This window comes from Panulirus ornatus, chromosome 2, assembly GCF_036320965.1.
Source record: "Panulirus ornatus isolate Po-2019 chromosome 2, ASM3632096v1, whole genome shotgun sequence".
NCBI classification, from domain to species: Eukaryota; Metazoa; Arthropoda; class Malacostraca; order Decapoda; family Palinuridae; genus Panulirus; species Panulirus ornatus.
This window is the reverse complement of record NC_092225.1, coordinates 77,165,149-77,180,919: the sequence shown is the minus strand read 5'-3', so window position 1 is coordinate 77,180,919 and position 15,771 is coordinate 77,165,149. Positions and strand designations below refer to the sequence as shown.

The 15,771-nt window shown below is 42.5% G+C and overlaps 1 protein-coding gene across 1 annotated transcript in view; it reads left to right on the top strand.

The window, feature by feature from the left end:
* The window catches only part of Set1 (SET domain containing 1), a 350,690-nt gene that overhangs the window by 249,073 nt on the left and 85,846 nt on the right, over nt 1-15,771 (top strand). Inside the window, 1 exon segment of the mRNA XM_071668303.1 lies at nt 12,447-12,714. Coding sequence (XP_071524404.1) covers nt 12,447-12,714 — 268 coding nt within the window.

Here is a 15,771-nt window from a genome sequence, read left to right as displayed (position 1 = left end):
GTAGATTTATGTGGTGAAAAAGGACTGGTGATTGGGAATACCTGCTTTAAAAAGCGAGATATACATAAGTATACGTATATAAGTAGGAGAGATGGCCAGAGAGCGTTATTGGATTACGTGTTAATTGACAGGCGCGCTAAAGAGAGACTTTTGGATGTTAATGTGCTGAGAGGTGCAACTGGAGGGATGTCTGATCATTATCTTGTGGAGGCTAAGATGAAGATTTGTATGGGTTTTCAGAAAAGAAGAGTGAATGTTGGGGTGAAGAGGGTGGTGAGAGTAAGTGAGCTTGGGAAGGAGACTTGTGTGAGGAAGTACCAGGAGAGACTGAGAACAGAATGGAAAAAGGTGAGAACAATGGAAGTAAGTGGAGTGGGGGAGGAATGGGATGTATTTAGGGAATCAATGATGGAGTGCGCAAAAGATGCTTGTGGCATGAGAAGCGTGGGAGGTGGGTTGATTAGAAAGGGTAGTGAGTGGTGGGATGAAAAAGTAAGATTATTAGTGAAAGAGAAGAGAGAGGCATTTGGACGATTTTTGCGGGGAAAAAATGCAATTGAGTGGGAGATGTATAAAAGAAAGAGACAGGAGGTCAAGAGAAAGGTGCAAGAGGTGAAAAAGAGGGCAAATGAGAGTTGGGGTGAGAGAGTATCATTAAATTTTAGGGAGAATAAAAAGATGTTTTGGAAGGAGGTAAATAAAGTGCGTAAGACAAGGGAGCAAATGGGAACTTCAGTGAAGGGCGCTAATGGGGAGGTGATAACAAGTAGTGGTGATGTGAGAAGGAGATAGAGTGAGTATTTTGAAGGTTTGTTGAATGTGTTTGATGATAGAGTGGCAGATATAGGGTGTTTTGGTCGAGGTGGTGTGCAAAGTGAGAGGGTTAGGGAAAATTATTTGGTAAACAGAGAAGAGGTAGTAAAAGCTATGCGGAAGATGAAAGCCGGCAAGGCAGCAGGTTTGGATGGTATTGCAGTGGAATCTATTAGAAAAGTGGGTGACTGTATTGTTGACTAGTTGGTAAGTTTATTTAATGTATGTATGACTCATGGTGAGGTGCCTGAGGATTGGCGGAATGCTTGCATAGTGCCATTATACAAAGACAAGGGGGATAAGAGTGAGTGCTCAAATTACAGAGGTATAAGTTTGTTGAGTATTCCTGGTAAATTATATGGGAGGGTATTGATTGAGAGGGTGAAGGCATGTACAGAGCATCAGATTGGGAAAGAGCTGTGTGGTTTCAGAAGTGGTAGAGGATGTGTGGATCAGGTGTTTGCTTTGAAGAATGTATGTGAAAAATACTTAGAAAAGCAAATGGATTTGTATGTAGCATTTATGGATCTGGCGAAGGCATATGATAGAGTTGATAGAGATGCTCTGTGGAAGGTATTAAGAATATATGGTGTGGGAAGCAAGTTGTTAGAAGCAGTGAAAAGTTTTTATCGAGGATGTAAGGCATGTGTACGTGTAGGAAGAGAGGAAAGTGATTGGTTCTCAGTGAATGTAGGTTTGCGGCAGGGGTGTGTGATGTCTCCATGGTTGTTTAATTTGTTTATGGATGGGGTTGTTAGGGAGGTGAATGGAAGAATTTTGGAAAGAGGGGCAAGTATGAAGTCGGTTCTGGATGAGAGAGCTTGGGAAGTGAGTCAGTTGGTGTTCGCTGATGATACAGCGCTGGTGGCTGATTCATGTGAGAAACTGCAGAAGCTGGTGACTGAGTTTGGTAAAGTGTGTGAAAGAAGAAAGTTCAGAGTAAATGTGAATAAGAGCAAGGTTATTAGGTACAGTAGGGTTGAGGGTCAAGTCAATTGGGAGGTAAGTTTGAATGGAGAAAAACTGTAGGAAGTAAAGTGTTTTAGATATCTGGGAGTGGATCTGGCAGCGGATGGAACCATGGAAGCGGAAGTGAATCATAGGGTGGGGGAGGGGGCGAAAATCCTAGGAGCCTTGAAGAATGTGTGGAAGTTGAGAACATTATCTCGGAAAGCAAAAATGGGTATGTTTGAAGGAATAGTGGTTCCAACAATGTTGTATGGTTGCGAGGCATGGGCTATAGATAGAGTTGTGCGCAGGAGGGTGGATGTGCTGGAAATGAGATGTTTGAGGACAATGTGTGGTGTGAGGTGGTTTGATCGAGTAAGTAATGTAAGGGTAAGAGAGATGTGTGAAAATAAAAAGAGCGTGGTTGAGAGAGCAGAAGAGGGTGTTTTGAAATGGTTTGGGCACATGAAGAGAATGAGTGAGGAAAGATTGACCAAGAGGATATTTGTGTCGGGGGTGGAGGGAACGAGGTGAAGTGGGAGACCAAATTGGAGGTGGAAAGATGGAGTGAAAAATATATATATATAATTTTTTATTTTTTTTTTTTTTTATACTTTGTCGCTGTCTCCCGCGTTTGCGAGGTAGCGCAAGGAAACAGACGAAAGAAATGGCCCAACCCCCCACATACACATGTATATACATACGTCCACACACGCAAATATACATACCTACACAGCTTTCCATGGTTTACCCCAGACGCTTCACATGCCTTGATTCAATCCACTGACAGCACGTCAACCCCGGTATACCACATCGCTCCAATTCACTCTATTCCTTGCCCTCCTTTCACCCTCCTGCATGTTCAGGCCCCGATCACACAAAATCTTTTTCACGCCATCTTTCCACCTCCAATTTGGTCTCCCTCTTCTCCTTGCTCCCTCCACCTCCGACACATATATCCTCTTGGGCAATCTTTCCTCACTCATCCTCACCATGTGCCCAAACCACTTCAAAACACCCTCTTCTGCTCTCTCAACCACGCTCTTTTTATTTCCACACATCTCTCTTACCCTTACTTACTCACTCGATCAAACCACCTCACACCACACATTGTCCTCAAACATCTCATTTCCAGCACATCCATCCTCCTGCGCACAACTCTATCCATAGCCCACGCCTCGCAACCATACAACATTGTTGGAACCACTATTCCTTCAAACATACCCATTTTTGCTTTCCGAGATAATGTTCTCGACTTCCACACATTCTTCAAGGCCCCCAGAATTTTCGCCCCCTCCCCCACCCTATGATCCACTTCCGCTTCCATGGTTCCATCCGCTGCCAGATCCACTCCCAGATATCTAAAACACTTCACTTCCTCCAGTTTTTCTCCATTCAAACTCACCTCCCAATTGACTTGACCCTCAACCCTACTGTACCTAATAACCTTGCTCTTATTCACATTTACTCTTAACTTTCTTCTTCCACACACTTTACCAAACTCAGTCACCAGCTTCTGCAGTTTCTCACATGAATCAGCCACCAGCGCTGTATCATCAGCGAACAACAACTGACTCACTTCCCAAGCTCTCTCATCCCCAACAGACTTCATACTTGCCCCTCTTTCCAAAACTCTTGCATTTACCTCCCTAACAACCCCATCCATAAACAAATTAAACAACCATGGAGACATCACACACCCCTGCCGCAAACCTACATTCACTGAGAACCAATCACTTTCCTCTCTTCCTACACGTACACATGCCTTACATCCTCGATAAAAACTTTTCACTGCTTCTAACAACTTTCCTCCCACACCATATATTCTTAATACCTTCCACAGAGCATCTCTATCAACTCTATCATATGCCTTCTCCAGATCCATAAATGCTACATACAAATCCATTTGCTTTTCTAAGTATTTTTCACATACATTCTTCAAAGCAAACACCTGATCCACACATCCTCTACCACTTCTGAAATCACACTGCTCTTCCCCAATCTGATGCTCTGTACATGCCTTCACCCTCTCAATCAATACCCTCCCATATAATTTACCAGGAATACTCAACAAACTTATACCTCTGTAATTTGAGCACTCACTCTTATCCCCTTTGCCTTTGTACAATGGCACTATGCACGCATTCCGCCAATCCTCAGGCACCTCACCATGAGTCATACATACATTAAATAACCTTACCAACCAGTCAACAATGCAGTCACCCCCTTTTTTAATAAATTCCACTGCAATACCATCCAAACCTGCTGCCTTGCCGGCTTTCATCTTCCGCAAAGCTTTCACTACCTCTTCTCTGTTTACCAAATCATTTTCCCTAACCCTCTCACTTTGTACACCACCTCGACCAAAACACCCTATATCTGCCACTTTATCATCAAACACATTCAACAAACCTTCAAAATACTCACTCCATCTCCTTCTCACATCACCACTACTTGTTATCACCTCCCCATTTGCGCCCTTCACTGCAGTTCCCATTTGCTCCCTTGTCTTACGCACTTTATTTACCTCCTTCCAGAACATCTTTTTATTCTCCATAAAATTTAATGATACTCTCTCACCCCAACTCTCATTTGCCCTTTTTTTCACCTCTTGCACCTTTCTCTTGACCTCCTGTCTCTTTCTTTTTTACATCTCCCACTCAATTGCATTTTTTCCCTGCAAAAATCGTCCAAATGCCTCTCTCTTCTCTTTCACTAATACTCTTACTTCTTCATCCCACCACTCACTACCCTTTCTAATCAACCCACCTCCCACTCTTCTCATGCCACAAGCATCTTTTGTGCAATCCATCACTGATTCCCTAAATACATCCCATTCCTCCCCCACTCCCCTTGCTTCCATTGTTCTCACCTTTTTCCATTCTGTACTCAGTCTCTCCTGGTACTTCCTCACACAGGTCTCCTTCTCAAGCTCACTTACTCTCACCACCCTCTTCACCCCAACATTCACTCTTCTTTTCTGAAAACCCATACAAATCTTCACCTTAGCCTCCACAAGATAATGATCAGACATCCCTCCAGTTGCACCTCTCAGCACATTAACATCCAAAAGTCTCTCTTTCGCACGCCTGTCAATTAACACGTAATCCAATAACGCTCTCTGGCCATCTCTCCTACTTACATAAATTTTTTATTTATTTATTTATTTTGCTTTGTCGCTGTCTCTCGCGTTTGCGAGGTAGCGCAAGGAAACAGACGAAAGAGTGGCAGAAATCGCCCACATACACATGTATATACATACACGTCCACACACGCGAATATACATACCTATACATCTCAATGTACACATATATATACACACACAGACATATACATATATACACAAGTACATAATTCATACTGTCTGCCTTTATTTGTTCCCATCGCCACCTCGCCACACATGGAATAACAACCCCCTCCCCCCTCGTGTGCGAGGTAGCATTAGGAAAAGACACCAAACGCCCCATTCATTCATACTCAGTCTCTAGCTGTCATGTAATAATGCACCGAAACCACAGCTCCCTTTCCACATCCAGGCCCCACACAACTTTCCATGGTTTACCCCAGACGCTTCACATGCCTTGGTTCAATCCATTGACAGCACGTCGACCCCGGTGTACCACATTGTTCCAATTCACTCTATTCCTTGCCCGCCTTTCACCCTCCTGCATGTTCAGGCCCCGATCACTCAAAATCTTTTTCACTCCATCTTTCCACCTCCAATTTGGTCTCCCACTTCTCCTTGTTCCCTCCACCTCTGACACATATATCCTCTTGGTCAATCTTTCCTCACTCATTCTCTCCATGTGACCAAACCATTTCAAAACACCCTCTTCTCCTCTCTCAACCACACTCTTTTTATTTCCACACATCTCTCTTACCCTTACATTACTTACTCGATCAAACCACCTCACACCACATATTGTCCTCAAACATCTCATTTCCAGCACATCCACCCTCCTGCGCACAACTCTATCCATAGCCCACGCCTCGCAACCGTACAACATTGTTGGAACCACTATTCCTTCAAACATACCCATTTTTGCTTTCCAAGATAATGTTCTCAACTTCCAAACATTCTTTAAGGCTCCCAGAATTTTCGCCCCCTCCCCCACCCTATGATTCACTTCCGCTTCCATGGTTCTATCTGCTGCCAGAATCACTCCCAGATATCTAAAACACTTCACTTCCTCCAGTTTTTCTCCATTCAAACTTACCTCCCAATTGACTTGACCCTCAACCCTACTGTACCTAATAACCTTGCTCTTATTCACATTTACTCTTAACTTTCTTCTTTCACACACTTTACCAAACTCAGTCACCAGCTTCTGCAGTTTCTTACATGAATCAGCCACCAGTGCTGTATCATCAGTGAACAACAACTAACTCACTTCCCAAGCTCTCTCATCCAGAACAGACTGCATACTTGCCCCCCTTTCCAAAACTCTTGCATTCACCTCCCTAACAACCCCATCCATAAATAAATTAACCATGGAGACATCACACACCCCTGCCACAAACCTACATTCACTGAGAACCAGTCACTTTCCTCTTCCTACACGTACACATGCCTTACATCCTCGATAAAAACTTTTCACTGCTTCTAACATCTTGCCTCCCACACCATATATTCTTAAAACCTTCCACAGAGCATCTCTATCATATGCCTTCTCCAGATCCATAAATGCTACATACAAATCCATTTGTTTTTCTAAGTATTTCTCACATACATTCTTCAAAGCAAACACCTGATCCACACATCCTCTACCACTTTTGAAACCACACTGCTCTTCCCCAATCTGATGCTCTGTACATGCCTTCACCCTCTCAATCAATACCCTCCCATATAATTTACCAGGAATACTCAACAAACTTATACCTCTGTAATTTGAGCACTCACTCTTATCCCCTTTGCCTTTGTACAGTGGCGCTATGCAAGCATTCTGACGATCCTCAGGCACTTCACCATGAATCATGCATACATTAAATAACCTTACCAACCAGTCAACAATACAGTCACCCCCTTTTTTAATAAATTCCACTGCAGTACCATCCAAACCTGCTGCCTTGCCGGCTTTCATCTTCCGTAAAGCTTTTACTACCTCTTCTCTATTTACCAAATCATTTTCCCTAACCCTCTCACTTTGCACACCACCTCGACCAAAACACCCTATATCTGCCACTCTATCATCAAACACATTCAACAAACCTTCAAAAATACTCACTCCATCTCCTTCTCACCTCACCACTACTTGTTATCATCTCCCCATTATCCCCCTACACTGAAGTTCCCATTTGCTCCCTTGTCTTACACACTTTATTTACCTCCTTCCAAAACATCTTTTTATTCTCCCTGAAATTTAATGATACTCTCTCACCCCAACTCTTATTTGCCCTCTTTTTCACCTCTTGCAAATTTCTCTTGACCTCCTGCCTCTTTCTTTTATACCTCTCCCACTCATTTGCATTTTTTCCCTGCAAAAATCGTCCAAATGCTTCTCTCTTCTCTTTCACTAATAATCTTACTTCTTCATCCCACCACTCATTACCTTTTCTAATCAACCCACCTCCCATGCTTCTTATGCCACAAGCATCTTTTGCGCAAGCCATCGCTGCTTCCCTAAATACATCCCATTCCTCCCCCACTCCCCTTACCTCCTTTGTTCTCACCTTTTTCCATTCTGTACTCAGTGTCTCCTGGTACTTCCTCACACAAGTCTCCTTCCCAAGCTCACTTACTCTCACCACTCTCTTCACCCCAATATTCTCCCTTCTTTTCTGAAAACCCCCACAAATCTTCACCTTCGCCTCCACAAGATAATGATCAGGCATCCCTCCAGTTGCACCTCTCAGCACATTAACATCCAAAAGTCTCTCTTTCGTGCGTCTATCAATTAACACGTAATCCTGTAATGCTCTCTGGCCATCTCTCCTACTCACATACGTATACTTATGTATATCTCGCTTTTTAAACCAGGTATTCCCAATCACCAGTCCTTTTTCACCACATAAATCTACAAGCTCTTCACCATTTCCATTTACAACACTGAACACCCCATGTATACAAATTATTCCCTCAACTGCCACATTACTCACCTTTGCATTCAAATCACCTATCACTATAACCCGGTCTCGTGCATCAAAACCACTAACACACTCATTCAGCTGCTCCCAAAACACTTACCTCTCATGATCTTTCTTCTCATGCCCTGGTGCATATGCACCAATAATCACCCATCTCTCTCCATGAACTTTTAGTTTTACCCATATCAATCTAGAATTTACTTTCTTACACTCTATCACATACTCCCACAACTCCTGATTCAGGAGTAGTGCTACTCCTTCCCTTGCTCTTGTCCTCTCACTAACCTCTGACTTTACTCCCAAGACATTTCCAAACCACTCTTCCCCTTTACCCTTGAGCTTCATTTCACTCAGAGCCAAAACATCCAGGTTCCTTTTCTCAAACATGCTACCGATCTCTCCTTTTTTCACATCTTGGTTACATCCACACACATTTAGACACCCCAATCTGAGCCTTCGAGGAGGATGAGCACTCCTCGTGTGACTCCTTCTTCTGTTTGCCCTTTTAGAAAGTTATATATATATTTTTTTATTTTATTTTTTATTTTGCTTTGTCGCTGTCTCCCGCGTTTGCGAGTTAGTGCAAGGAAACAGACGAAAGAAATGGCCCAACCCACCCCCATACACAATGTATATACATACACGTCCACACACGCAAATATACATCCCTATACATCTCAATGTACACATATATATATACACACACAGACACATACATATATACCCTTGCACACAATTCACACTGCCTGCCTTTATTCATTCCCATCGCCACCTCGCGACACATGGAATACCATCCCCCTCCCCTCTCATGTGTGCGAGGTAGCACTAGGAAAAGACAACAAAGGCCCCATTCGTTCACACTCAGTCTCTCGCTGTCATGCAATAATGCCCGAAACCACAGCTCCCTTTCCACATCCAGGCCCCAAACAACTTTCCATGGTTTACCCCAGACGCTTCACATGCCCTGATTCAATCCACTGACAGCACGTCAACCCCGGTATACCACATCGATCCAATTCACTCTATTCCTTGCCCTCCTTTCACCCTCCTGCATGTTCAGGCCCCGATCACACAAAATCTTTTTCACTCCATCTTTCCACCTCCAATTTGGTCTCCCACTTCTCCTCGTTCCCTTCACCTCCGACACATATATCCTCTTGGTCAATCTTTCCTCACTCATTCTCTCCATGAGTGAGGAAAGATTGACCAAGAGGATATATGTGTCAGAGGTAGAGGGAACGAGGAGAAGTGGGAGACCAAATTGGAGGTGGAAAGATGGAGTGAAAAAGATTTTGTGTGATCGGGGCCTGAACATGCAGAGGGTGAAAGGAGGGCAAGGAATAGAGTGAATTGGATCGATGTGGTATACCGGGGTTGACGTGCTGTCAGTGGATTGAATCAGGGCATGTGAAGCGTCTGGGGTAAACCATGGAAAGTTGTGTGGGGCCTGGATGTGTAAAGGGAGCTGTGGTTTCGGGCATAATTGCATGACAGCTAGAGACTGAGTGTGAACGAATGGGGCCTTTGTTGTCTTTTCCTAGTGCTACCTCGCACACATGAGGGGGAGTGGGATGGTATTCCATGTGTGGCGAGGTGGCGATGGGAATGAATAAAGGCAGACAGTGTGAATTGTGTGCATGGGTATATATGTATGTGTCTGTGTGTGTATATATATGTGTACATTGAGATGTATAGGTATGTATATTTGCGTGTGTGGACATGTATGTATATACATGTGTATGGGGGTAGGTTGGGCCATTTCTTACGTCTGTTTCCTTGTGCTACCTCGCACACGCAGGAGACAGCGACAAAGCAAAAAAAAAAATATATATGATACAGCGCTGGTGGCTGATTCATGTGAGAAACTGCAGAAGCTGGTGACTGAGTTTGGTAAAGTGTGTGAAAGAAGAAAGCTAAGAGTAAATGTGAATAAGAGCAAGGTTATTAGGTACAGTAGGGTTGAGGGCCAAGTCAATTGGGAGGTAAGTTTGAATGGAGAAAAACTGGAGGAAGTAAAGTGTTTTAGATATCTGGGAGTGGATCTGGCAGCGGATGGAACCATGGAAGCGGAAGTGAATCATAGGGTGGGGGAGGGGGCGAAAATCCTGGGAGCCTTGAAGAATGTTTGGAAGTCAAGAACATTATCTCGGAAAGCAAAAATGGGGATGTTTGAAGGAATAGTGGTTCCAACAATGTTGTATGGTTGCGAGGCGTGGGCTATGGATAGAGTTGTGCGCAGGAGGGTGGATGTGCTGGAAATGAGATGTTTGAGGACAATATGTGTGGTGAGGTGGTTTGATCGAGTAAGTAATGTAAGGGTAAGAGAGATGTGTGGAAATAAAAAGAGCGTGGTTGAGAGAGCAGAAGAGGGTGTTTTGAAATGGTTTGGGCACATGGAGAGAATGAGTGAGGAAAGATTGACCAAGAGGATATATGTGTCGGAGGTGGAGGGAACAAGGAGAAGTGGGAGACCAAATTGGATTTGGAAAGATGGAGTGAAAAAGATTTTGAGTGATCGGGGCCTGAACATGCAGGAGGGTGAAAGGCGTGCAAGGAATAGAGTGAATTGGAACGATGTGGTATACCAGGATCGACGTGCTGTCAGTGGATTGAACCCGGGCATGTGAAGCGTCTTAGGTAAAACATGGAAAGTTCTTTGGGGCCTGGATGTGGAAAGGTAGCTGTGGTTTCGGTGCATTATTACATGACAGCTAGAGACTGAGTGTGAACGAATGTGGCCTTTGTTGTCTTTTCCTAGCGCTACCTCGTGCACATGAGGGGGGAGAGGGTTGTTATTTCATGTGTGGCAGGGTGGCGATGGGAATGAATAAAGGCAGACAGTATGAATTATGTACATGTGTATATATATATATGTATATGTTGAGATGTTTAGGTATGTATATTTGCGTGTGTGGACGTGTATGTATATACATGTGTATGTGGGTGGGTTGGGCCGTTCTTTCGTCTCTCTCTCTCTCTCTCTCTCTCTCTCTCTTTTTCACGTCCTGATGCTAGTCTTTTTTAAAGTTATCATTTGCTTAGTTACTTCTGTAATATCCATGTTAGTATCCACATGTTCTCCATAATCATTAAACATATTGACTTAAGCCAGAACTATTAGAAGGGCAAAAGGCATGTGCAGGATTGAAGGGGTTGGAACCCTGTGGTATGTGTGGCATGTTGATTGTTGTAAATGGCCTGAACTTTGGCATACAAAGAAATCTGGGGGAACTGGAAATATCTGTGAGGCTTGGCTGTAGATGAGAGAGACTGGTTTTGTTAAATTTCATGTGAGAGCAAGAGCCTAGTTGTTTTTGTTGAATTATAAGTGAGAGCTAGAGCTTAATAGTATGGAAATGAGTCCGTTGTACATGTCTTCCTCTTGAAAGATAGGGAATTGTAGTTTCAGTGCATAACACATGACAGCTAGACTGAATGGAAACGAATGTGGCCATTTTTGTCTGTTTTCTTGGTGCTACCTTGCTGAAGCAGGGGGTAGCAATGCTGTTTCCTAACTCTTACAGCTGAAGCTAACAACATGAGACTTACAACATGAAATCACTTCCTTCAGATCATGATAATTTTTCTCTCATCCCTGAGAAAGTGAAATATACATCATATCTAGAACTCTGAAGGCCTTCTACCAACAAATCTGTGGATAAGTCTCCATAACTTTGTTTTTTCCAATCTTGTCTGTTTTTCATGTGAAGGTGTACAGTGCAACAGTGAGTGACCTTAGGATTTTAAAGGCAATGTCATTTCTTTACTATCTTAGAATTAGGCTGTCAGGGCTATAACTCTTTTACTATGAAATTTTTTATCGTTAAAAGTGAAACATACGTACATTCACGTGAAGATGTGTTACGTGCCATAATAAGTTAACAGAATTTTAGCTTCAGGGTTAAATGTTTTGAATTTGTTGCTTTGGGCATTAGTGTCCCATTAGGCAACTGCCATGTTACTAGCAGGCTTTTGCCTCTACACATGAGTCATATGCTTCTGTTCAACACGCAACTTTTTATTTGGAATTGCCATTTTTTCAGCTTGAAAACAGACTCAGAAATTGTTTTGAACTCTGAAAGACCATCCTAAATCTAAAGAAGGCAAACCAGAGATATGCTTTACATCCTATCTGCTTTGTATTCACTATCCCAGGATGTTATTTGTTTGCTGTTGATTGCTGTTGTATAGTCATCATCTATGGTACCACTTTGATTGGATGTATGAAAGTTTTCCTGGTAATCTTTATGTTGCCAAGTTTTGCTTAGTAGTTAATGAGCAGTAGAGTCCCCAGCTTACTTACACCTGTCTAGGCTTTGAAGAGTTTATTAAAACTTCTCTTTACTAGATTTTACTTTGGAAAAGTACAAGGCTGTTGGGAAATATATGGAAATGTTAGAAATGAATAGATATCATGTCTGCTAATCTGTTACTGTATTGATTTTTAGAGTAAATATCTGTAACAAAACTTTTTGTCTCTTTTCATATTATCTCCATCTTCAGATTTAATCAGATATTCATTAAGTGTCAGTCTCTTAAGACTGAGCTTTATAGCCTGTCATGTAATATCACCTTCACTGGTTTGTTTCATATGAGTACAGACTGATACAGCTGATGAAAAGAGTGACCTAGATGATGGCATGGGAGAGTCTGCAGAGGCAGCAGAAGCCCTGATGGCCCTTGCAGGAGCGGATGTTAATGGCAGAGTTAGATCTACATCTTCCTCCTCCAGTACTTCCTCATCATCAGCTTCCAGCAGAGTTTCTGGTTCTGCTGGGGAGGAGCAGAGGTCTCCAGTTCTCATGGAACATAGCTATTGTCTACCTTGGGCACCAAAGGATGGCACAGATGCTTCATTCCTGCCTCCTGGTAAGCTTATATATTTAACTGAGTTTTGCTTAAAGTCATATTCCTCCCAAACCTTGCTAGTAATTTATATTTAGCAACATTGAACACCTCCTACCCAAACCACATCATCACCAACCCCCAAGTAAAAGTAAAATGCTTACCTCAGCCTCACACTTCAACAACTTCTTTCTTTCTTTCATACTATTCGCCATTTCCCGCCTCAGCGAGGTAACGTTAAGAACAGAGGACTGGGCCTCTGAGGAAACATCCTCACCCGGCCCCCTTCTCTGTTCCTTCCTTTGGAAAATTAAAAAAACAACTTATGCTTACAAAAACCACATCCCCTGACATGCACAGTCTTCACAAAACACTTAACAAGTGCTAAACCACTCCTCTAATGCAGTCTCAAGCTCCTTTCCACTGGACATATCATACAGTACATGTACCTTGAAATGGGTTTGGAGGTCTACCCCAAAAGCTTAGAAGGAGTTCAAGTTGCTGAGTTGTGTAGTTGGTCATCCAAGTTTTTGTAGGTTACAGCCCAATATCCTGTATAACTACTAGAGCCTGGTTAGCATGGTACATTTGTAGATACTTACTTGTGCAGCCCCATAGTATTTGTGAATGCTGTTTGCCAGGGCTGTTCAATTACTTTAGGACTAGGCCTGGATTATGAAACTCATATTGATGGAAGAGCCATACATTTGTTTGACCTCTATTTTTTTTCTGTCTCTCTCTAAACATTTCATTCAACTAATTATTACAGTTGATTACATGTTTCATTTAGCTGATCATTACAAATGGTCACAATGAATATCTATTTTTTTTTTTTTATTATACTTTGTCGCTGTCTCCCGCGTTTGCAAGGTAGCGCAAGGAAACAGACGAAAGAAATGGCCCAACCCACCCCCATACACATGTATATACATACGTCCACACACGCAAATATACATACCTACACAGCTTTCCATGGTTTACCCCAGACGCTTCACATGCCTTGATTCAATCCACTGACAGCACGTCAACCCTGGTATACCACATCGCTCCAATTCACTCTATTCCTTGCCCTCCTTTCACCCTCCTGCATGTTCAGGCCCCGATCACACAAAATCTTTTTCACTCCATCTTTCCACCTCCAATTTGGTCTCCCTCTTCTCCTCGTTCCCTCCACCTCCGACACATATATCCTCTTGGTCAATCTTTCCTCACTCATTCTCTCCATGTGCCCAAACCACTTCAAAACACCCTCTTCTGCTCTCTCAACCATGCTCTTTTTATTTCCACACATCTCTCTTACCCTTACATTACTCACTCGATCAAACCACCTCACACCACACATTGTCCTCAAACATCTCATTTCCAGCACATCCATCCTCCTGCGCACAACTCTATCCATAGCCCACGCCTCGCAACCATACAACATTGTTGGAACCACTATTCCTTCAAACATACCCATTTTTGCTTTCCGAGATAATGTTCTCGACTTCCACACATTCTTCAAGGCCCCCAGAATTTTTGCCCCCTCCCCCACCCTATGATCCACTTCCGCTTCCATGGTTCCATCCGCTGCCAGATCCACTCCCAGATATCTAAAACACTTCACTTCCTCCAATTTTTCTCCATTCAAACTCACCTCCCAGTTGACTTGACCCTCAACCCTACTGTACCTAATAACCTTGCTCTTATTCACATTTACTCTCAACTTTCTTCTTCCACACACTTTACCAAACTCAGTCACCAGCTTCTGCAGTTTCTCACATGAATCAGCCTCCAGCGCTTTATCATCAGCGAACAACAACTGACTCACTTCCCAAGCTCTCTCATCCCCAACAGACTTCATGAATATCTACTTATGTGAAATTTTGTAAGCGCTTATATAAATGAATAATTTCATTCCTTTATTTTGATTCTTCTGAGTCTGTCATAGGGTGAATGAAAAACCAATCAAGGGCCAGATTTGGACTGCGGGCTGCCAATTGAATAGCCTTGTTGTGTGCAGTGTTGAACAGTCTTGGGCCCTAGATATTTAGAGTGTTTTCTCTTGTGCTTATTGCTCCTTTTACTTTCACAAGTTATATTTTGCAATCTTCCATGTCAGTTTTGCAAGTAGGTAACTAAAATTTAGAAGAGCCCCATTACAAGGATTCATCGAAAAGAAAAAAAAATTCATTTAGTGTTATATTTCAAGAGGAGATATAAATAAAAGTTGAGAAATTACAGAATAATCAAGCAGACTTACCTTACGTGGGTGCTGTACAGACATTTAGATTTCAAGTGCTTGCCAGTTCTGTGCTGGTTGCACTATCACTTCTGACATAACAGATTATATCATCACCTTGGTGCTCGACCACCAGTACATTTAGATTAAGTAATTCACACATATATTTTTCATTTGATAATTATGACATGCTTCACACTTTTGGAAACTGTAACATAATATCTAGCGAATATTAGATAATGATGACTCAAGATTTCTCACTGCATACCATAAGGATTTTCCTTTTGGTTTATTTACATAATTTTTAAGGCACATCACTTATTCAGTACATTTAATTTTCAGAAATTTCAGATATATACTGTATTTCATGTATACCAGGAGATATTGAGTGAAGAATTGCAAAAGGTGAAAGTAGATGAAGCAAGGGGAGTGAATGAGGAATGGGAGGTATTTAGGGAAGCAGTTATGGCATTGTGAGAGGTTCATGTAACATGCAAAGGGTGGAAGATGTGTGGATCAGAAAGGATTAGTGGTGGGATGAAGAAATGAAATAGCTAGTGAAAGAGAAAAGAAAAGTACTTGGTCATTACTTACAGGGAAAGAGTGCAAATGATTGGGGGAAGTGTAAGAGAAGGCAGCAGGAGGTTGAAAAAGAGCACATGAGAGTTGGGGTGGGTGAATATCAGTAAACTTTAGGAAGAATAATGTGTTTTGGAAGGAGGTCAATAATGTGTGAAAAACAAGAGAACAAATGGGAACATTGGTGAAGGGGGCTAATGGGGAAGTGGTAACAGGTGGTAATGAATTGAGGAGATGGTGTGAGTATTTTGAGGGACTGTTAAATGTGTTTGATGATAGGG